This window comes from Xenopus laevis, chromosome 4L (genome assembly GCF_017654675.1).
Source record: "Xenopus laevis strain J_2021 chromosome 4L, Xenopus_laevis_v10.1, whole genome shotgun sequence".
In the NCBI taxonomy this organism is placed as follows: domain Eukaryota; kingdom Metazoa; phylum Chordata; class Amphibia; order Anura; family Pipidae; genus Xenopus; species Xenopus laevis.
The window spans coordinates 131339323-131363923 of NC_054377.1; the positions used below are offsets into that span (position 1 = coordinate 131339323).

A 24601-nucleotide genomic window follows, 5' to 3' on the forward strand; every position below is an offset into this window, starting at 1 on the left:
TTCCATCTGGAAGATGTTGATTCAAGACTCAAATATGTAATATGATTTCCCTGAATCCATTTATATTGGATTGTGATTAGAATTGCAGTTTACAGGATGGCAGATGGACAGGTGTGAAATGATTTTAAACTTTTTGGAGATAATGGACATTTCCATTGGCTTCATTTGTGGTGTTCTTGCCAAAGCCATATGCACTTGTAACTGCTGTATATTTGCTCTACACTTATGGATATATACATTAATTTGAATACACACCCTCTGTAGTGAGAATAAAGTGTCGGGAGCTGGTAAAGAAGATTGCAATCTACAAGAACAGACTTGCCATCCAGATGCCAGAAAAGATCCTGATATATGAGCTCTTTTCTGATGATGTGAACGACATGCACTACCGTGTGAAGGAGAAGATCGTCAAAAAGTTTGAATGCAATCTGCTTGTGGTGTGCTCTCACCATATCATCCTATGTCAGGTGGGCAGCCGTTCAGAGCAGAGTTCCTATATCCTCCGATCCCATGCTTTACTAATAAAAAGGTTATAGTATAAGTAAGGGGTATTTTCCTATCAGTTACCTTAATGACAGCATTCTGAAAAAACAAAAAGTAAAGGTTTCTGGACTTGTTTGTTTAGAAAAGTAAATGCAACGGGCTACTGGTGGCTAGGAAGTGGCATTGGCAATAAAGAAGCATATTGTAATTACAAATTACAGAACTTTCGGAACTTTGCCCTGAAGCTCAGGTTGAGAATGCCTAAAAAAAAAAAAAAAATAGATGGGAGGGCATAGCCCCAGTAGGTCTGAACACAACTGTCCTAGATAGTATGTTATTAGATACATTTACAATTATCTGTCACCCACTCTAAACCAGTTGGAATTGTTATATCTATGTTACAACTTCCATTTGCTCATTAAACACCTTGTGTGTATTTGCAGGAAAAGCGGCTACAGTGTTTGTCTTTCAAAGGTGTAAAGGAACGAGAATGGATGATGGAATCTCTGATTCGTTATATTAAAGTCATTGGAGGTTCTGCAGGGAGGGAGGGTCTTCTGGTGGGACTTAAGAATGGCCAGGTAAAGAAAACATGTTCATTATATTTTTAACTTTCTGCAAATGACCTGCATTCTGTCTCTCTTCCAGAAGGTGGAGCAAATGCTCCAGCACACTTTCATTTACTGAGCTAACATTGATTTGGGTGTTACCTGCAAGAAGAAAAGGGTATACAGGGTCCGAGCTACCCTAATATTTTATTTACTGTGTAATGTTTAACAGGGTGTAATGTTAGGCAACTTTCAATTACTGCTAGAAATATAACTGAAATTTGGACCTCTCTGTGACATGAGAGGGGATTTCTGTCAACCGCCTCATTAGTACCTAAAACTACCACCATATTTTTTTCCTTAATGGCACAAGTTGCAGCTAATGATTTTAGATAGGACCTGAAAGGGGCACAGTCTGAATAGGAATTCATATGTGATCTCTATGATGCTCTTATTGTTCAGCAAAGAACAGCATTCATAATGGCTATCAATTACAAAAATGACCACCAGGTGGTGCTCTATGTTCATTCAATTATATTAAGCTGAAGTATTAATGTTAAAGGGATTCTGTCATGATTTTTATGATGTATTTTTATTTCCAAATTACACTGTTTACACTGCAAATGATTCACTCTACAATATAAAATGTCATTCTTTTACCAGCAAGTGTATTTTTTTTAGTTGTAATATTGGTGTGTAGGCGCCATATCAGGTCATTTTGCCTGGTCATGTGCTTTCAGAAAGAGCCAGCACTTTAGGATGAAACTGCTTTCTGGCAGGCTGTTTTTTCTCCTACTCAATGTAATGCAGTGGGACATGGATTTTACAATTGAGTGCTGTTCCCCATACACTGGGCGATAAAAGCTGACAGACCAAGTCGGCAGCTCATTGGCCCGTGTGTAGAGCCCCCCGACGGGCTGTCCCGATCGATATCCGGCCGAAAGTCGGCCAGATGCCAATCGGCCAGGTTAGAAAACCGTGTCGGATCGCAGCCGCATCTTTTTGTTGATGCGGTCCTGCGATCCGCCCGTCCGTTTGGCCTCCGTTCTGATCAGGCCAAACGATCGGATCAGCTTGATCAGTCAATGTGGGCATATCGGGGAGAGCCAAACGAGCTGAATTCTACGTCTTTGGCCACCTTTAGATCTACCAGGCAGCTGTTATCTTGTGTTAGGGAGTTGTTATCTGGCTAACTACGCATTGTTCTATTGTTAGGCTGCTGGAAGGGGAAATGGAGTAAAGAGTGACTGAAGTTTATCAGAGCACAAGTCACATGACTGGGGGCAGCTGGGAAACTGACAATATGTCTAGCCCCATGTCAGATTTCAAAATTAAATATAAAAAAAATCTGTTTGATCTTTTGAGATATAGATTTCAGTGCAGAATTCTGCTGGAGCAACACTAATAACTGGTGTGTTTTGGAAAAAAATTTTTTTTTTCCTATGACAGTATCCCTTTAAGGAAAATTTCTGTTATAATGGTAATAATTCTATTCTCTTCAGAATATTTTGATTACTGTGGATTTAATTACAATTAATTTTTTACTACTTGAGTGCTTTTCAGTGAAACATTTTCCAAATATATGTATGTAAGGCAGTTGTTTTGTTTAAGTTGTACTCTCTCCATCAGATCCTGAAGATTTTTGTGGATAACCCATTTGCCATCACGCTACTCAAGCAGGCAACATCTGTGCGGTGTCTGGACATGAGCGCTAGTCGCAACAAGTTGGCTGTGGTCGATGAGCATAATACCTGCCTAGTGTATGATATCACAACCAAGGATCTGCTCTTCCAGGTGAGAAAAACCTACACCGCAGACTTAGCAGATGGGAGAGTGCAAATACTAAACTAAGATTTCTCATGTGGGTAATAGGGGACATATAGATAGACCCTATTTATAAGCAGAGTATGTCTTCTATTTATACAGTCTATAGCTTATAGTGTGTGGCAAACAGTCCGGCACTGTTACTAATGGAAAAGGTGTTAGTACTCGAGTGCTGAGGGGGACAAAAGTGTGCCTATTGGGGCCCACCTATAAAGGATTTGCTCTTATAGCAATATGGGGTATTGGCTTTTCTGTGCACCTTGCACACAGCGCATGTCTTTCAGGCCCAAGGGATCCCTTTAATTTACACCTGCCATATGTAGGTGCTAAATACGGGACTCACCACTGCCATGTGCCTCAATTGCTTTTTAGCTGGCATGTCTTAAAGGAAAACTATACCCCCAGACAATGTAGGTCTCTATAAAAAGATATTGCATAAAACAGCTCATATGTAAAACCCTGCTTCATGTACAGTAAATAAACCATTTTCATAATAATATACTTTTCTAGTATTATGTGCCATTGGGTAATCATAAATAGAAAATTGCCATTTTAAAAAATAAGGGCCGCCCCCTGGGATCGTAGGATTCACTGTACTCACAAACATACCAACAAACCATACGTGTTAGGTCACATGAGCCAATTAACAGACAGAGTTGTGTCTTTTGCTTCCACACTTCTTCCTGTTACAGTTAAAGTTGAAGTATTTCTGGTCAGGTGATCTCTGAGACAGCACAGACACCATCACAAAATGGTGGCTCAAGGCAAGAGATGTAAAAGGGCAATATTTACTTAAATATATATTCCAGTTTGGTCAGATTCTTTAATATGATATAAACTATCTGTTGCTCAAGTGTTCATTTTGGGGGTATAGTTTTCCTTTAAAGGAGAATTCAACCCGTAATAAAAAAAACCCTCCCCCCTACCCTGAGTAGACACCCCCCCCCCGGCAAATGCCCCTTAATTTTTTACTCAACCCTCCGTGCAGATTCTGGCCTCAGAGTTTACGGCAGCCATCTTCTTTCTTCTGTCTTTTTCGGAAGTTTTTGGGTTTTTTTTGCATCCTGCCCGGTGAACCGTATAAATTCAGTGCTGTCTGTGTTTCACAAGTTGGTCAAATACAAGAGTCCTCTGCACTCAACCCATTATCAATATATTTAAGACAGAGACATTTTGTGCATACTGCTACTAAAAAATGCCTTACCCTTTAAACAAAACAGGGATTGTTTGTCCATATATTGCAATATATTTAAGCTGGCCAACTACGTCAAAGTCATCCCATATCTGGCCAGTCCTATGCTCAATTTTATCTGATTCATTAAGAATTCTATTGCTTCATTATACATTTTATAAAGGGACTAAGTTTTACCTGCAACTTACTTGCTGCTTTCAAAGTAAAACTCCCAAACTTGGTTGCCTTTTTATTAGACACCAGTGGGATCACCTGACTATAGCTGGGAAGTTGGTGAAATTTCTTTGTGATCCTCATCGTAGAGGAAGGGCCATGTGGTCCCAAAACGTTTGATCTTTTGTAAAGTGCCTACAGCACCATGGAATAAATCACCCCGTTTGCTGCAAAATAAGGTATTGGCTCTCTTTTTGCTTGTTGGACTAATTTCTGGTGTGTGGCTAGGCCAGTGCTTATACCTGCACCCCCAAAACTTGACTTTGTGTTTGAAATTTCTTTGTGACCCTAAGACTTCATTACGCTTGCATGTCATTCATGCAAATTACGGTGTTTTGTGCTTGAATGCACTGCACTCTTCACCTATAATGCTTCCTAAGGTGCAGAGACCAACTGTTTGAGCCATCCCCATGCCCAGCAGGTAAGTGCATGGACCCTGGGGGTTGCATTTTTGAGCCCTTAGTGCTATTGCACTTGCATCTGCATCAATTGTAGAAGAATTGTTGACCGAATATTCTGTTCCCAGTTAAGCAAGGCCTCTATGCTTTCCTTTCTATAAAAGTGCAGTCCAACTTTTTTGCATCTAATGGGCTGATTATACTCTAAACTGATGTCTTACAAAGATGCCACAAAATCTCTTGGAGCGCTACATCTAGTCTATGAGCATCCAGCTGGACTAATAGAAAATAAATAGAGCATAAACCATCCTTATAAAAAGGATATAGTCTCCCTTTAATAGATTTCCCTTTGTTCCCCCTCTGGACGTTTTTGGATATACATATGACCAAATTCTGGCAGTCTCTACAGATCCTTCTTTTATGTTTGGCATCTCATCAATGGGTATGGATTATGTTTCAGTCCAAGGCCCAGACAATCTCCATAGGCTTTTCAGGCTGACATGTGGATAGGGATATTTGGCTTTGTACTACTTCCTAGCACAGAACTGTTACTAACATCAGAATTATTCTGTTGGCACATTTCTTTTTTTTATTTGTCCTTCAGTATCAGTTTGCACAGTAGGATTATTATTGTCTGGAGAATAAAGCCGGGTTGAAGATTCTTCTGATATTTTGCCCAATTTTCTGTTAACTTTGCTCTAGTCAGAGGTGTATTCATTGAAATATTTATGCACATTGCACTGTTTTGGCTCTATCTTTATTATCAGCATGTCAGTTAATCAAATGTGAATACTAATTAAAATATTAAAATTTTGGGAGGAAAAAAAGAGCATTAACGGCGACAAAAGTCTGATAACGGCTGCCAACAAACTGAATTGGCAGCTTATTGGCCTGTGTATGGGGCCCTCCGATGGGCTTCCCTGACCAAAAATTGGCCAGATATAGATCGGACAGGTTTAAAAATCCCATCAGAGCAAGAACTGCATTGCATGTTGGCCTGTCATTTTGATCCAATAGGTTGCTGTGCTCCAATCAGCGGGCTCTAGGGGCCAATGGTTAAATCAGCTCAATATCTCTTACTTCAAGGTGGGCATATGGGTGAAAGATTTGCCTGTTTGGCAACCTTGCCTAACGAGACATTTAAATGTATGGCCAGCTTAAAGGAGAAGGAAAGTCGTTTAATACTTGGTGATGCCAAAAGTTAGGCACCCCTAAGTGAATGTATTTACTTACCTGAAACCCCGGGCCAGTGCTCCTATCAGCAGAAAACTGCACCGGCCCGGGGTTATTCCAGCGAGCACCACGGAGCGATCCTCTTCCAGCTTCTTCTTGCTTCAAATTTCCTGGGGCAGACGCATGCGCAGTAGAATGAAAAAGCCAACTTTTTAGTTAAAGTTCGGCTTTTCACTCTAATGCACATGCACAGCCGATTAAAGAAAGAAGAAGATCACTCCGTGCCGCTTGCTCGAATAACCCTGGGCCGGTGCATTTTTCTGCGGTTAGGAGCACCGGCCCGTGGTTTCAGGTAAGTAAATACATTCACTTGGGGGTGCCTAACATTTGGCACCCCCAAGTGCTAAACAACTTTCCTTCTCCTTTAAGGTGTCGACAGCTAGAATATTATTATATGCCTGATTGACTCACTACTCGTTTTTTCTTATGTTGACTTCACCAGGAGCCTAATGCCAACAGCGTGGCATGGAACACACAGTGCGAGGACATGCTTTGCTTCTCTGGAGGTGGATACCTGAATATCAAAGCCAGTAATTTCCCTGTACATCAGCAGAAATTGCAGGGCTTTGTAGTGGGCTACAATGGATCCAAAATATTCTGCCTGCACGTGTACTCAATGTCTGCTGTAGAAGTACCTCAGGTATTAATATTTATATATTCCATGGTCCAACGTAGGCCATGTCATCACTGGGTGCCCGCATCAAAGATATATAAAGTTTAAAGCAAATTGCGGGACTCTCAGGGACATTTGTGTAGAAGCAAGAAGTACATTATTAAACTCAACGTTTCAATCCCCCACAGTTGGATTATCCGATCTAATAAAGTATGTCTTGCTTCTACACAAATGTTCGTGAGAGTGCCGCAATTTATGCTTGTGTGTATTCCAGTTTGACACTATCTAAATAATGGATAATAAGTCACTAAGAAGTTCCTTTCTTTGATGTAGGTCATCAAACCTAAATACGGTTAATATCAAACAAACTAATTCAGTATCTTATGCACCACATACGACCCTCAGGTTTATGATTTAGTATTGGATCTTTTAAGCTACACATACAGTACATCACTGTTGAGAACACTCTGATTTATGTTCATGTTTGAGATTCATTGTGTATTTGTGCTGAACTGTCTTTGCACACTCCACAGTCTGCTCCCATGTATCAGTACCTGGAAAGGAAGATGTTCCGAGAAGCCTACCAGATTGCTTGTTTAGGGGTGACTGACCTGGACTGGAAGGAGCTGGCAATGGAAGCACTGGAAGGATTGGATTTTGAGACCGCAAAGAAGGTGATGATATTTTTCTATTTCACAGGATGCTGTGTCTGACCTTACACTGTTTGTTTATTGCAGAGATTTCCAGGCTTAGGGTTCGAGGGACATCCTGTCATTCAGTGTCCATCCTGTCTTAGATAGGGATGTGAAACTGCTGACACAAGCTAACAGATACACAGACAATTTTATATCCCATTTTTCATATCTTCAGTATTGCTGTACAGAACACAATCTTAGTGGGTCCTGTTTAGAGGACAGGCATGCATGTGGCCACTGTGTACTTTGCATGTGTGTTATTGAGAGGGGTGGGAACTTGCTATGCTTGGAGGACACTTTTAGCAGCAGAGATGACACTGGTCTCATGCATTTTCAGAATTCATATTGCAGGGTTGTTTCATAAGCTGCATTGTGCATACTGCATACTAAACATTTTCCCAGATATCCACTTTTTGGTGTCACAAAGTTTCCCCCGAAATGGAGCTCTAGCTTTGTCATGTGATAACAATTTTTGAATCATCACTTCAAAGCTAGCAGTGACTGGGCTGGAGTCGGTGAAGCAGAAAGGCTGCATCACATGGAATATTAACTCCCTCCAAGCATTCTTCAGACAGCCGCCATCTACCATTTTCCTGCTTTTAGTGAATTGCTGCAAAGGCAATTTTTCTTTTAGGGAAGCCCGTAGTACTGGCGGCCACACCTAAATAGAAGGGATTAGAGTTGCAATTGCGTATCAGCTGAAGGGCACCAAGCTGGACATCTGCAATGTATTTACTGAAAATATCTAACAACTTTTAAAAGAGTTGTTTGTTTATTTATCAATTTTTTTCCTCCCCACAAGGGCACCGTGTGATGCTGGAGGATTTTTTCTCTACCTCACTCTAAAACCATTACTGAGCATTGTTCTTAGCCTACTGTCAAGCCCTGTTTTTTTTTTTTTGACAGCAGAAAAAGGCCAGCAGAGAGAAACATAGATTATAGCCTGATACCACCCCAATTTTAGGCATTGAAAGAAATGACATCTGCCTGTTACTGAACTTGTGGGACTGATGTAATTTCTGTCTATGCCTACACAGATGTTCTGATACACACCGAGTTATTACACATGGGCTGAAACACTAGCTGAAACGTACGGGCTAAAAAACACACTCTGTCATATACACATGGGGTAATACACACATGGACTGAGATACACATTGGATGGTAGTAGGCCATAGTGGGACAATTGGAGAATTCTCTTTGTACTTCCTCTTCTGCAGAATGGTGAACTTTTCCTTGCTGCCTGCTGCTGTTGTGTATCAGGAATTATAATAACTCTTCCATCCTAGCTTTTTTATAAACTCACTTGTATTTCAGTTGTTCTTAGTATTGCAAAGACTAGGAAACATTCAGTGCAGCGATAATCTCGGATTTGTTGCACCCCATCATTTTAAAAATAGCTTTGTGTTTCTCATCAGGCTTTTATACGTGTGAGAGATCTACGCTACCTGGAGCTGATCAACAGCATTGAGGTAATACCGGTAAATTAGTTACTAAAACCCTTTTGCCCAATTTGTATTCTCAGGCAACAAACAGCTGCACTTTAGTAACCCCAAAAGGAATAGCATTTTATTGTAGAGCCACAGGGGTGAATAGCTGTGCTGGTCACTCTCTCTCTTGGGCTGAACAACAACACAGACATTCCATTATCACACAGAGGTCACCAGACCCCCGGGAGGTGGGAGAGGCAGATATTATTGTGCAGGTCTTTCCTTTTCCTTCCTCTGCTCTTGTTGCCAGTTCAGTAAGATTACATCATTGTCATTATCTTCTGCATTTACATTTCCTCTGCTGTAAAATTTGTTTTGAACATTTATTCCAGCTCTTTCTATTTTCAACCACAATCCAGTGGGATTTTCCTTAACCTTTTCCTGTGTCAGCATGTGCCACATCTCCATGCCATTTTGGGATACCTTTTGCCAATATTAGATTGACATTTCCTGGACAGCAGGAAGAGGGAATTCAGGGCTTCCAAATTGTGTGCTGTCTGGTACTTACCTCACAACATGCATCTATGTCTGCAAGCACCATATTTCCTTATTTATTCCTAATACCCTTTGAATATCATGGCATCACTGCTGGTCTAGTTTTAGTGCAGGTTAGAGGGGACCTTTTGCCCTGATGATGCAGCGCTTATCATTAACATCACCCCCTACACTCAGATTTGTCAGGAGCCAGTTAACCTGCCTGTATGTTTTTGGAATGTACTAGGAAGCAAACAGAGTACCCAGTTGGAATTGAACTCTGGACCCCAGAACTAAAAAGCCTCAATTCTAAACACTGTAGTCACAGATGGGGAACCCACACATTGGGACAGAATTATCAAAATGGGAAATTAGAACGCACTACAGAAAAACTGACCACGTTTCTATAGGATTTTTGGATGCATGTTTATCAATTGGTAAACTTTCACCCATTGATCAATTCGCTTCTAGAAATCCCATAGAAATGAATAGATAGTGGGTGAATGTTTCTTTGCTGAACTCTAATTTTACTTTTTTCATAAATCTGCCTAATAGGGGCAATCACCTTAAAATGTGTTTTTAGTATGATAAAGGCCAGTGGTTTCTGGGCTTTTTGGGGGTCAAGTTTAAATATAATAGATGAAAAACTGCTGACAATGCGAAGGCATACGGACAGGGAGTGCAATTAGCCTTCAAAATGGACTTCTTGGACTATTGAAAGCCATTAATGTTCTTGCTGCTTTGGCCTTCGAGGGCCAGATTACTACTATAGACATCATAGTAAAATGATATAATACGAGTTAAGCTTTATTAACTCTTTACTACAATTTACAGAATCCAAGTTATCATGTCAGACTAGAACAGTGAGTATGTTACTCACCAACCCCTTGGATGTTGCTCTCAAAGCAGGTGCTAATTTTTGAACTCCTGTCAAGTTCTGGTTATATAAAAACCAGGTGCACTGCCTGAGCCTCCTGCAGGCTGTCAATCCACATAGGGGCTACCAATTACCGAATCACAGCCCTTATTTTGCACCCCCCAGGACATTTTTCATGCTTTTGTTGCTCCCCAACTCTTTATATCTGAATGTTGCTTGCAGGTGAATAAGGTTGGGGACCACTGGACTAGAATACGATCTAGGCTTAAAATTTTTAAACCTTTGGGTTATTTGCTAAGCCAGTGCGGTTTGCTGGACAGTATTTAAAACAGTAAGTCCTTTTGGCTGGTGTTCAAGCCTTTTAAATGCAACTATATGCATGCAAAGGGAACGCTTATCTACTTGGTATTGTCTAAAGCTGATGGTTTATGGTTATGGTTTACTCCTGAAGCAGACCCCTCATCATCAGAAGTACTGGATACTCAGATGTACCCTCTGAACTATGAACATGACATACTCCATGTCTTTTATTTTTCTTCTAGGAGAGAAAAAAACGAGGAGATGCCAATGACAACCTTTTCCTGGCAGATGTGTGTGCCTATCAGGGCAAGTTTCACGACGCAGCCAAACTCTACAAGCAAGTGGGGCAAGAGAGTAGAGCATTGGATATGTACACCGACCTGCGCATGTTTGAGTTTGCAAAGGTAACAGCTAAGAGGCCACTAAAAAAAACCATGATAACCTGGAGTAATTGTCTGTCTTCTCTGTTCTTCTGGGGTTATGTAATAAAAGGCACTAAGTTTGACCCTGAGCAGTAACCCATAGAAACCAATCAACTGGTAGAATTTACTGGTCACCTGTTTAAAAGCAGGCCTGATACTGGGTAAATTTAGTGACTTTTATTACATAAAAGGGTTGATCTCATGTTGCTGCTGCATGCCTTAAAATCTTGATATGTACGGGTATTTATTCCTATGAAAAGAAAGCAGCTGTATCCATCTTTTGAATTTGGAAGTTCTGAGTATACATATATTAAATACATTTTCACCACTGCTGAAGAATAGCAGCTATCATTTCTCAGGTGCCATGGCATTTAGTATACAAAAATCATATATATATGTGTACATTATTTCTTGCAGTATTATAGGCAAATATAGTGCTGGTGCCCACTTTGACTTCATTTTTCTTTTTCTTAGGAATTCCTAGGATCAGGAGACCCAAAAGACACAAAAACCCTGATTACAAAGCAAGCAGACTGGGCCCGAAATATCCGGGAACCACGTACAGCAGCTGAAATGTACCTGTCGGCAGGGGAGAACATGAAGGCAATTGAACTAAGTGGCGACCATGGCTGGGTGGACATGTAAGTGTTTCTTCCTGCTCTATAGAATTCTAAAGTGTAATGTATGCAGGGCCAAGCAAATGAGCATAGTGCAGTATGTCAAGTGCTATCAAAAGTCCGCAAGCAATTAGCTTAGAGAAAGTAGAGCTGTGTAAAACGGTACACATGGAATTCAAATCTCGTAGCCCTCAAGTTGTTGTTGGACTAGAGCTCCCTACATCCTAACATTCAGATGGAAGGCCACAGATTGGACATCTCTTGGGTGCAAATTGTAAATGAATGCAGCTAATTTGATCAACAGTTTGCTGCCTTCAGTTGACCAGAATAGTAACACAGAAGCAAATGTTGTTAAACAAGAATGCTTGGATTCACCTTTAAAGGAGAACTAAAGCTTAACAAAAAAAGTAGTCTAGAAATGTTGTACATTATGCTTTGGGCTTCTGTACCAGCCCAAGGCAACCACAACCTTTTAGCAGGGAAGATCTGTGTCTCCAAAGATGCCACAGTAGCTCCCCATCTTGCTGATTCACTTCACATGCTCTGTGCTGCTGTCACTTACTGAACTTAGGGACCGACTCGCAATATACAATATGCATAGAATATAACTGTCACAATATAAGACTAATTAATACAGATAATGGGGTAGAAACGCAAGCCTGAAAACATCATTCAGCCAGTCATGATTTCCGTCCTTTCTGTTTTGCTTTTTTCCTCTCAACAATTGCATCGGAAGAGGTGTGTGTGTGTGTGTGTGTGTGTGTGTGTGTGTGTGGGGGGGGGGAATCTCCTCTGGGTATTTCACCTACATAGACACAAAAACAAGCAGGAGGATGCAGTGTTAGCACATGTGAGAAGAAACACTTATTGCATTCTCCAGCTGCTCATGACAATCACAGGTTATCTTTAGCCCTTTGTGTTGCCCCCTCATACCTGACAGAATGACTTAATAGGACAGGAAGGAGGCTTTGTGCAGATAGGCAAAACAACATCACAACTTCCTATGGAAAATTACCCAAGTGATCATCTTTTTCCATTTTTCAAAGGGATGGGTTAAGTTAGGGTAATGTTATGTTATACAGGCAGTACAGTAGAACTGTAAAGGGCTCCGATATACCCAGCATCAGTCTTTCAGTTTTGGCCACAGACTTCGTAGTTAAGAGTTTGTATGTTGTGCACTTCAGCCTCCCCAACCATGCAAAGCATTCCACCAAAAGCAAAAGAAATTATGCATGTGATTCTCCCAACTTTACCTGTTCAGGTAGGACATGTATGAATCCAAATGTGTTGGGGATGGGTGTGCCCAGTTAAGATCTGGGGCATCACCCTACATGACTTCTAAATAGGATATAGTGGCAGGTATGTCTTTATTACATATGGGACAATTCCATGGGAGTTATGTCATAAAAGATGCCAAGTTTGCCCAGGTGCAGTAACCTATAGCAACCAATCAGCAGGTACAATTTACCTAAATATAGGTGACAGCAGTTACATTTTGTGTGGTTTATGAGATTTTCAATTTCGTATGTCTCCCATAGTGCATTGCCAGTACAATTCTATGCATAATATTCTTTAAAGGGGAAAATGAAAACTTAATATAAGCTTCCTCATACTGAAGTAAGAAACTTTCCAAATACAATTGATTAAAAATTCTGCGTTGTTTCTTAAATAATCAAATTTATATCCCTCTCTCAGCATCTGTTTCTCTTCATTCTGTCTTCATTCAGCAGTTGGGTGTCAGATGAATGATCCAATATATCTTAAAGGGGAGATTCCTTTCCTAGCAGATGTATTAGAGCTCACATTAAAATAAGTGATTGCAGAACAAACAAAATCTAACAAAATAACTGCCTTTTGCACAAATCCTGCATGTAGAGAGACCTGATGTCTGGTGATTTTAATAGCGTGAGCTCTAATACATCTTCTAGGCAAGAGGAGCCCCCCTATAAGATCTATTGGATCTAATTATCAATGATTATCTGACACCCAACTGCTGCATGAAGACAGAACGAAGAGAAACAGATGCTGAGAGGAAAATAGTGAGGATAAACGTGATCATTTCAGAAACGGTACAGAATTATTAATCAATCGTATTTACAAAGTTTCTTATTTCGGTACACTGAAGCTTATATTAAATTTTTATAGTTCCCCTTTAAGTTGTTTTTTCCCTGCCCACATCTAAACCTTCATTTTGGCAGTAATGTGTAACGGCACTGCCAATGCTTTGGGTTTACAGAATAGGAATCAAACGCCACTATCCGTTTATTATATAAAATAAATGAAATGGTTTCCTAGGCCTTAATTGCATTATTTTTGGCTCCAAGTTGCATCTCCATAAAGCTAGGTCTGTTTAAATATCCCAGCTTAAAATCACAGCACTTTAGGTTTTAGTTACAAGCTGTTGCCCATGTAATTCAGATCTATTGCACAATGTACATTAACAGCTGATTGGCAGCCACTCTGAGCAGCTTGGTAGTAAATGATCATGGCTCCAGCTAAATAGGTTTATTCCAATAGTAGCTACTGCTGAAAAAAGACATCTAAGTCCCACCGTACACGAGACTTATTTGTATCGATCAAGAGGACTGGACTTTATTCAGTACAATAATTATACTATTTTTTAATGAAAAATTGCTTTCTGTTTGCTTCCCAAAGCACATACTGCAGGTACCCTTCATATCAATCAGTACCTGCAGAATGTGCCAGGTGATAAATCAATTTAACTCTTTCATGGTGTGCTTGCATTTTAGGAGATTCTGAGTACTTGGGGACTCTCCAAATAAATTGCATTTGCTCATAGTGTTCTGAGCCCACTGCAATTTACTTTCATTTTAACTTATTTGTTTATTGGCTTTACCCTTAGTTAAAGCACTGTCTCCTAATGTAACTAATAGAGTAGTGGCACAATATTGGATATCCAGGCTCGACTCTGCTTGTAGCATTTAGTACATTTCAGTACAGGAATGCAAGGGAATACGCCATCTTTTTTGCACTGCAGCTTCTTATTGGTGCAACCTACATATGAAGTTATCCAATGGGCTGCTGTGTCAGGGTCACACAGTCTGTTGGACCTGGAGGTTGACTCTGAAAGACAGGCAGCAATTAGCAGTAGTTCAGCAGCGAGGTATATAAGGAGTTAAACAGACTCATAGTAAAGATTCAGGTAGCATTCAGGGTGGTCAGGAACAAACAAAAAGTCAATAACCAGATAAGCTGAACAATATAGGGTCCAAATTGGAACTTCAAAATCAGACACTTACAATCAGGTACTGAACCCCGTCTTTAGCACTATTTTTAGATTTTTCAGTTATTTTGCTTTTTATTCAGCAGCTCCCAGTTTGTATTTTCAGCAATACGGTTGCTCTGGTCCAAATTACCCTAGCAACCATGCGATTTGAATAAGAGACTGGAATATGAATAGGAGAGGGTTGGAATAGAAAGAAAGTTGTAAAAGACAGCATTAACAATTGATTTGTAGCCTTACAGAGAATTTGTTTTTTTTTATATGGGGTCAGTGACCCAGTTTTGAAAGTTGGAAAGAGTCAGAAGAGGAAGAGAAATAATTCAAAAATTATAAGAAAAGAAAAAGTGAAGACCAATCGAAACGTTTCTTAGAATGAGCTATTTTATAACACATTAAGAACCACCCCTTTAATGCCACCTAATTCTTAAAGAGGTGGTTCACCTTTAAAGGGTATGTAAAGGCAAAAAGAAACCTATCTCCAATATACTTTAATTAAAAAAATGTGTACCGTTTTTCTAAGAAACCTGACTGTATGCAGTGAAATTCTCCCTTCATTTACTGCTGTGGATAGGAATTGTCAGACGGTCCCTAACTGCTGAGCACGGAAACAATCATACTTATGAACAGCAAGGGGAGCCCCTGCCTTACTTTCCAGCCATGGAGAACTCAAGCAGCTTTGTTTATGACGATCCATAAGCAGCCCAGACCACACTGAGCATGTGCACAGTCTTAGTCTTGCAAAGATGTTTAACAAAGTTACAAGATGGTGACCCCCTGTAGCCAACTTTGAAAGTATAAATTATTTGTTTGATTAGGCTTGTGGTGCAGTAAGTTCATGTTTATATTTAGTATACAAAATACAGCATTTCTAGTCTTATTCTATTTTAGACTTTACATGCCCTTTAAGGTAACTTTTATTATGTAATAGAATGACTTATTCTAAACAACTTTTCAATTGGTCTTCATTATTTGTTTTTTTTATAGTTTTTTTTAAATAATTTGCCTTCTTCTTCTGACTCTTTCCAGCTTTCAAATGGGGTCATCGACCCCATCTAAAACAAATGCTCTGTAAGGCTACAAATGTATTGTTATTGCTACTTTGTATTACTCATTTCTTTTTTAGGCCTCTTCTATTCATATTCCAGTCTCTTATTTAAATCAGTGCATGGTTGCTGGGGTAATTTGGACCCTAGCAACCAGATTGCTGATATCGCCAAGTGGAGAGCTGCTGAATAAAAAGCTAAATGACTCAAAAACCAGAAATAATAGAAAATGAAAAACAATTGCAAATTGTCTCAGAATATCAGTCTCTACATCATACTAAAAGTTGTTGTCTCAAAGCCTCTTCATCCAGCATATTCTGTTTTGCAGTGTGTGCACCTTCAGACTTCATACTGCTCTCCCATCCTTTATACCCCATTACTGCCCATCCTTTCCATATGCACGTAGAGTGCTGCTTCCAGTGCTAACCAGTGGCATGCTGGGAAAAAACATGGCCGGGTTGCATCACGACAAAATGTAAACCATGTCTTACTAAAGCAGCTATCTAGAAATATTTGTCATAATTGTAGCCATATGTAATTATCCGCCAGTGTGACCAGGGGCTGCAGCCACAAATGGCTCCTTTTATTAATTCAGTTACTGCACCAAATAACTATTGTTTAAAGCCCCTCTGAGTGCCTCACACAGCAGTAAATAATGTTTCATTAATCCAAGGATAATATACTCCTCTGCCCAGACGTTCCTTGACTATATAAAGGCATAATTTGTCACAAAGATTATTGGTCTCAGCATGCCAAAATAAGATCACTGAGATTGCTAAAAATGTGATGCTTGTTCCTGCATACACACCCACAACATTCCATAACAACACTAAGGTAAAGAGAAAAAAGGAAATAAGGACTAGTCCTTGAACAGGGAAACATCTGTGAACATCAAGGTACAGGTATGGGACCTGTTATCCAGAATGCTCGGGATCTTTGCCAGATAATGCATCTTTCTGTAATTTGGATCTTCATACCTTAAGTCTACTAGAAATCATTTGAACACTTAATACAGTGTCCCCTGCACCCTGTAACAATTGATTTCTAGCCTAACAGAGCATTTGTTTTTTTATATGGGGTAAGTGACCCAGTTTTGAAAGCTGTAAAGCGTCCGAAGAGGAAGACAAATAACTCAAAACGAGAAAAAAAAGAAAAAGTGAAGACCAATTGAAAACTTTCTTAGAATGAGCTATTTTATAACACACTAAAGTGAACCACCCGTTTAATGCCGCCTAATTCTTAAAGAGGTAGTTCACCTTTAAGTTAACTTTTATTATGTTATAGAATGGCCAATTCTAAGCAACATTCCATAAGAGCACAAAGGTAAAGAGAAAAAAGGAGATAAGGACTAGTCCTTGAACAGGGGAACATCTGTGTACCTCAAGGTACTGGCATGGGACCTGTTATCCAGAATGCTCAGGACATTTTCCAGGTCTTTCTGTAATTTGGATCTTCATACCTTAAGTCTACTATAAATCATTTGACACTTAATATACCCAAGAGGCTGGTTTTGCTTCCAATAAGGATTAATTTTATCTTAGTTGGGATCAAGTACAAGCTACTGTTTTATTATTACAGAGAAAAAGGTAATCATTTTAAAATATTTGGATTATTTGGATAAAATGGAGTCTATAGGAGACTGCCATGCCATAATTCGGGGCTTTCTGTATAACGGGTTTCTGTATAACAGATCCCAAACCTATATTGCTTTAACATCAAGTGGGATGCTGGGATTTGTAGTCCTCCAGCATCTGCAGCACCATAGGATGCCAGTAGTTAGAGCAGGGGTGTCCAAGAGGTAGAACAGGATCTACCAGTAGACCTTTAGCTGGTGATTGGTAGATCTCAAGACACTGTCAACAAACAGCTTGTCTAAATCACCCTCCTATTTCATGCTTTCATTCAGATATTTATTATGTTAAGGTTACATAAGAAATAGTTGCTTGTTAAATATAGCACCATACATTCTTTCAAAAATCAATATAATATTCAAGTCATATTTTCCATGGAATAGAATGCTAACAATACTTTTATGGATGCAGATCATTATGTGACAACATCACTAAAAGTAGACCTCGCATTAGTAAAGTATGGGCACTACTGAGTTAGACTAACCCTTTATCTCGGAGTGAGGCATTATACTTTTGTTATGAATCTGGAAATGTGTAATGCTTCATACACAGTGTCCCCTTTTTATTTTGTTCCAATTACACCTTTATGGCACCACCATTGTTAACAAATGAATGGTAACCTCTTTATCATACCCCAAAAAATACTTTAGAAAATAAAGACAATCTCTCAAAAAATGACTGCTATGTCTAACAGCAGTCTCCTGTTATACATGTGAATTGTTGAGAGATGCATATTGTACTAGCAGTAATGCTGAATGTTGTTGTACTTGAAAATGTGTAACCTGTTTGTGTGGTTTCAGGCTGATTGATATAGCGAGGAAGCTGGACAAGGCTGAGAGGGAGCCTCTGCTGAAGTGCGCACACTACTTTAAGAAGCTACAGCATCACGGTTATGCGGCCGAAACCTACATGAAGATCGGAGACCTGAAAGCGCTGGTTCAGCTTTACGTGGAAACTCAGCGTTGGGAGGAGGTGAGAAACAGTTTGTACCGAAATGTTTATTTAATCTGTGATCCCCAATCAGTGGCTTGTAAACTAACCCTTCGGAGGTTGCTCCCTCAATGCAGCCGCTTATTTTTGAATTCCAGGCTTGGAGGCAAGTTTTGGTTGTTTAAGAACCAGATGTACTGCCAAACAGTCTCCTGTAGACTGCCAGTCTTAATAGAGGCTATCAAATGACTTTCACACCCATTTCACAATGGCTATTGCTCATAGGGTTGCCACCTTTTAAAGAAAATTTTACCGGCCAGTGGTGGGGGCGGGAACAAAAGGGGCGGACCATGGTGGCAAAAGGGGCAGAGCCACATGGATCATGCCACAAAAGGGGCATGGCCACATCTTGCAATGGCAAGAAGACGAAGAAAAGCTAAGTTCCAATGGAGGGCCAAGGGCTTTTTTTTTTAAGGGTATTACAAATTAACAGCAACTACATTGCCGGTAAAGGTAAATTTATAATACTGGCCCCGGCCTTGGCAGGTGTTTTACTAGGCCGGTAAAACACTGGCCGGGGTGGCAACCCTAATTGCTCACCAACTCAGGGTGTCTATATCAATACAAGAACTTTATAAACTACTACTTGCACCCCAGTAAATGCTGGAAAATGTGTCCGCCTACTTACTTGCTTATCCAGTGGGTGCAAGTAAGTAGAAAGGACCAGCACTCCTATTGTGTTCAACTTGTGTTTTATTTTACATGAGTTGGGTGCTGCTAGGAGTAGTCCAGCAGGGAGCACTGCAGGTTTGACATAAACATGATATAATGATTAAACATACACATTTTCTTTCCAGTTGCTTCATCTGTAGTTGACGACCTTGTCAAATTATGGTTCTGCCCTGCCATTAAACTGGCCATTGATGTGAAATGTTTTTTTTAAATTTTATTTTGTAGTAAGTGGGAAGTCATTTATTACAGCCACTGACATTATGGATGAAAATCAACTGAATTTTATGAACCATATCTGCTCATTAACCATTAAAGATAACTCACTGCTGCAACTCTTGGAATGTGCCATGTAACTTTTAAGTAAAAAAGAATGTTTTCATTCAAAGTCTTTTCTGTGGAACAAATGTACACAAGCTGATTTTCGACACATGAATAATATATGGCTGCTACAGGTGTTACATTTGAATGTACACAATTGTACTCATCATAGTTTGCAAGCCTGACAATGAAACTATTATTTTTTCCTTCTAGGCATTTACCCTGGTAGAGAAGAACCCAGAGTATAAAGATGAGGTTTATATTCCTTATGCACAGTGGCTGGCAGAGCATGACAGGTTTGAAGAGGCACAGAAGGGTAAGATGAGATTGTTCCTATTCTAATCCAAAGGGATTACTGTGCATTTGAGTTTCCTGGGATTCAGAGGACAAGGGGAATCGATCATGTACCTGGGGAATATATAATACAGCAGGCACAAAGGGGAGCAGATCTCCATGACTATAGAGTTCACGAGACTGCAAATATCTGTGCCACAGCTGATCTCAGTTATGTTTAAGTGTATGGTGGGTCCATTTATGTGCATTGCTTAGAGCTACTTATATACACTGCACTGTATAATTTGCACAAGGAATTGCCTGGAATCAGATGATTCCCCAAGTACATTCTGGTTACTATAACAATATCATAGAGCCCCAAAGGAAAAAAAATAGGCCCCAAAACTTGATGATCTGTTTTCAACACTAATGTTAAAACTTGCACATCATTCATCAGTCCCAGTACAACTCATATACTGGTGTTCCCAAGGCAGCTATTGGGTCTCCTGTCTCTGTATAGGTAGTGAAGTGTTCTATATCAAAATGCAATAAACTGTATCTTCGGCTCACATTATGGTCCTACAGTGAGCGAGTGAGTGAGTGTATTATGGGAAAGTCGCCAGTAACCTTTTCTGCAGTACTCTTGCCATTGTTGTCTGAGGCAGCTGCTGCGTCTGGGATAATCTGGTGGTTTCTTTGGAAACAACATAATGTTTTTCTTTTTCTCTTGCTGCAGTTATATGTATATTTCAGAACATTGTGGCAATGTTGTTGTGCTCTACAGGAATGTCGTTTTCAATTGGTAACCTACTGTCTGACAATGCACCCTGTATTCTCTGTCTTCTCTCAGCATTTCACAAAGCTGGCCAACAGGACGAGGCAGTGAGGGTGCTGGAGCAACTTACCCACAATGCAGTAGTGGAGAGCAGGTTTAATGATGCCACCTACTATTACTGGATGTTGTCCATGCAGTGCCTGGAAATTTCAAAAGGTTAGTTGGAAGTAGTACTGGAAATAGATGTTCCCCGGGGCCAAAGGCAGAATTTGCTGATGAGGTCAAAACTGTCCTTGATACTCAGAAAGCAGATTGGTCACATTAAGTTGAAGGTGACAGTCCAGAGAAATTTGGGGGGGGGCATTCTGAAGACCAGTTAGGTTGACATTTGTAAAGAATGGTAGCTGGTCTGTTGCTGTCCTACAAACACAGCCTAAAGTTTTACTGGTGTGAGAACAAGAGGAGAAAACAGTTGCTGATACACCAACATTTTCACTTCTATTACTTTGTTATAAGCTAAGGGGGACCTGACCAAATGCTATACCACAAACGGGGACTTGAAACAAAAAAAAGAAAAAGAAAAGATGTTTGTAACATCTGGTGATCTGTGTGTCTGACATCCCTGCTCTAGAAGAGGCATTTAGTTATTTGCATATCATGGTGTTTATTGGCAAGTATTTCTTCTTCTTATCATTTGGTGTGGTCCCTTCTGCAAGCGGTTGTCTCTCTTAAAAGTTTGTTGTACAATGTCAAAATCAGACCATGATTTGACCGTTTACATATATAGCCGAGTGTAAATAATTGCCGTACATTATGCAGTTACCCATAATGCTCTGTATACAGCAGAGTTCAAACAGTAACAGTACGTCATTCCGGTTTTTTTTTGTTGTTGCAGACAAGGAGGAGAAGCGGGACGTAATGCTACAGAAGTTCTACCATTTTCAACATCTGGCAGAGCTTTATCATGTCTACCACTCCATCCACAGATATACAGTTAAGTCAGTGTAAATAAACGTTGACATACAAAGAAGAACATGGAAAGAAATGAATTTCTGTGGTGGTGGAACTGTGCCGTCAACATATTCTGAGAGACAGGGCTGTCTTTTGATGATCTTAACAGCCCCACTCATTTGTTATACAGAATGAAAACTTAGGCATGGCTGCACCCGCTTAAAAGTTTGTTTTCCATTTACCAAAGGCAACTCCCAATTCAGGCACAATTTAGTAACAGGGCTGCAGGGCACACTGAGGGCCACAATGAGCTCTGCATTTAATTTTTTTTCAAGTAACCAAAAACTACAGGGACCTGGCAGCACCCTACTGCATCCCAGACTGGTCAAGAGCCTTAAAAGGAAGCCATTCCTCCCAGATAAGTCACCTTACAGCTAGGCACACTTTCAATAATTTAATGCCAAACACTGCCAAACTGTGGCTGTCAAAGTTCCAGCAGTGTCCTTTACTTTTTGCCTGAAGTTGCTGGCTCCCCCTGAATAGACTAAATTGGTCACATGTTTGGAAAATCAACACTGCCATATGATCCTCTCTTAGCACTTGGTGGTATTAGACACACAGAAAGTGGATCTAACATTCCATCCCCCCAAAATGAGATACAGTCTGTAGATTTCAGTCATATAAAAGGGCTTAAGATGAAAATCTGGCATATAATGCATCACCTGCATTCCCAAAGGGGTATTAAAGAGTATAAATGTGGCTTTTTGGGATATTTTGTAATTTTTTACTTGTATATTGTGCTGGTTTTGTCTGTAGTGTGGCACAGACAGGCACACCTTCCCAGGGCTCATTCTTTGAAAAGAGCAGCAGCTTTGTGCTTGGGAAGAGAATAGCGTCCATTGTGCCCCACAGAATTATATGAGAGCTTTACAATCTGCAGTCTTCTGCTGTTGCTGCACAACTCCCAGATTCACTACTGGCTCAAAGCTGTTGAGGAATTTGAGAAGTTGTCGCTCAACAAAGGCTGAGGATCTGCAAACTAGAGAATAAATTATATGGACATATACAAGGTACTTTGCCCAAAGGCCCTGGCACCAGTAAGTGCATGGAATGCACCCCTGGGATCAATATTGTGCATTTAATTACTCAGTGTTTGTATTTTCAGGATGAACCCTTCAGCTCTCACCTGCCCGAGACATTATTCAACATTTCCAGATTCCTGTTACACAGTCTGACCAAGGAAAGTCCTCTGGGAATCTCCAAAGTGTATCCTTTCCTGACTCACTGCACATATGAATTCAGAGTTCTAAGAAACACATAGGTCTAGAATTTACTTCTGTTTTAGATGTTTTCAGATGTGGCTTTGAGATTCCTGGGGCACAACCGAAAGGGAATGGTGAGACTGCTGGGAGTAGGAAGGGAGTGTGTATCAGAGCAGCAATTAAAAAGTCAACTGGTGGCAGAGGGTCTGATTTCTTTAGTTGATTAGCAATTTAGGCCCATATTTTGTAGATGTATACATTTCCAAGTCCTAAATTATCAGATTGCAGAGTAAAGCGAACACAACAGCTCAGCATGCCTTGTCTTCATTGTTGTGAAATACAAGAATATGTGTGTTTGGTAGGCATCTACCTACATGCTGATTGGCTGAGAGGCATTCATTGCTCCGAGCAGTTTTAAAATGATACAGAATGCTGGTATCTCTCAATGTCTCCCAATTGAATGAGCAGTGATATATGTGATGGTGGAGAATGGCATGCAGAAAAAAAAAGTATATTGGGTATAGTAGAGAAGCCATTGGGGTCCAGATAAATAGACTACACTTAAAGGTTATGTATAGGACAGTATTTTACATTTGGGACCATTGCATGCAAGGCTGGAACTTGAGAACAGTGGTCATAGAGCAGAGTAGCAAAGGTACATCTTCCATCCTGAGATATACTTTGTAAATTATGATGTCCACCTCAGCAAATCCCCTAGAGATCAAGAATAGTTCTGCTGTATGGACTTCTGATATGCTGTACAATAGACTCTTGCATTGTAAGACAAATGGCAGCTGGTCTTTGTCTATTATTTTGGTACGTTCTGCTCTGAAATTTGACAAGAAATATGTCTGCAAGATAAATTGAAGAGAGACACAGCATAAATAGTAATAAATACATATATCTTCACAATGAGCCTGCTAGCTAGTTGCTGTGGTGAATAACACTAACCGCTAGATAGCGTTTTAAATTCCAAGACTGTAAAATGGAATACAATTCAGAAGAAAAGAAAATGCCAAATTTAGAGGGGTGGTTCACTTGTAGAGAGCCCTATCCTAGCAACCTTGCAATTGGTCTCCATTATTATTTTACAGGTTTTTTTTAAATATTTGCATATATAAAATCTGTCTAGAGGATGCTAAAAGTTGTTTTTTTAAATAAACTTACCCTTTAAGTCATCTGAGCTAGCAGCCCTTGTGTATAAATGCTAATGTGTAGAGAGGAGGAGATCAGTGCTCACAATTAACTGTCCACATCCTGTGACCTCTGTCTATAATAAATTAACTTTAATCCTGATTTATATTAGGGTATATTTTCCCTTTAATGTAGGTGGAATATGGGACTCGGCAGGCTAGAAATGACTTTTTCTTCTATTTATAAGCAATCTAAGCCAGACTGTCACACTTTTTTGCATTCTCACATTGTTCCACTTACGCAGACATTTATTGGGTAGCTGACAGGGGAAGTACAAACACTTTGGCTCCTCATTGCCCACAAGATCATATTCTCCAGTGTTTCCTTTCATCTGTGTAGTTGTAGCCTCCCAGTGGAGCAGTTAGTGGATGGGATTAAAGGGCCAGGTTTGTGGAAGGAGAAACACAACTTGTAAAATAGTGACCTCTCTGGCATTTAACAGGCTGGAACATTTAATGTTAATGAGCATCACACTGCAGGCAAATCTGGATCAGATGGAGCAGGGTATAGGGTATTATTATCCAATCATATAAAATCACAAGCTTGCTCCACGGCCATTGACTTTTAGAAAGTTGAATTAACAGGTTAATTGTCAAAGAGAGATAAACTGGCACCAAAGCTGAGTTGTTTGGGTGAATGTACACAGGGCACATATATCACTGCTATTTTCCTAATAGATGGCACCAGAAACACACTGTTCACTCTGGCGAAACAGAGCAAGGCACTGGGAGCTTACAAACTGGCCAGACAGGTGTATGAGAGGCTACAAGGTCTGCGGATTCCCAGCAGGTTTCTGGAGTCTATTGAGCTGGGAAGCATCACAATCCGATCGAAACCATTCCATGACAGTGAGGCAAGTCTTTTGTACC

At 40.1% G+C, this 24601-nt stretch overlaps 1 protein-coding gene across 1 annotated transcript in view; it reads left to right on the top strand.

The window, feature by feature from the left end:
• ift122.L (intraflagellar transport 122 L homeolog) overlaps positions 1–24601 on the top strand; it is a 53937-nt gene that overhangs the window by 9660 nt on the left and 19676 nt on the right. The window contains exons 11-24 of the mRNA XM_018259047.2: positions 265–467; positions 927–1064; positions 2661–2825; positions 6334–6531; positions 7038–7178; positions 8618–8671; positions 10583–10744; positions 11237–11403; positions 18098–18269; positions 19491–19593; positions 20401–20541; positions 21221–21318; positions 22442–22542; positions 24420–24585. Of these exons, the coding sequence (XP_018114536.1) occupies positions 265–467; positions 927–1064; positions 2661–2825; positions 6334–6531; positions 7038–7178; positions 8618–8671; positions 10583–10744; positions 11237–11403; positions 18098–18269; positions 19491–19593; positions 20401–20541; positions 21221–21318; positions 22442–22542; positions 24420–24585 (2009 nt within the window). The remainder of the gene's footprint in view (positions 1–264; positions 468–926; positions 1065–2660; positions 2826–6333; positions 6532–7037; positions 7179–8617; positions 8672–10582; positions 10745–11236; positions 11404–18097; positions 18270–19490; positions 19594–20400; positions 20542–21220; positions 21319–22441; positions 22543–24419; positions 24586–24601) is intronic.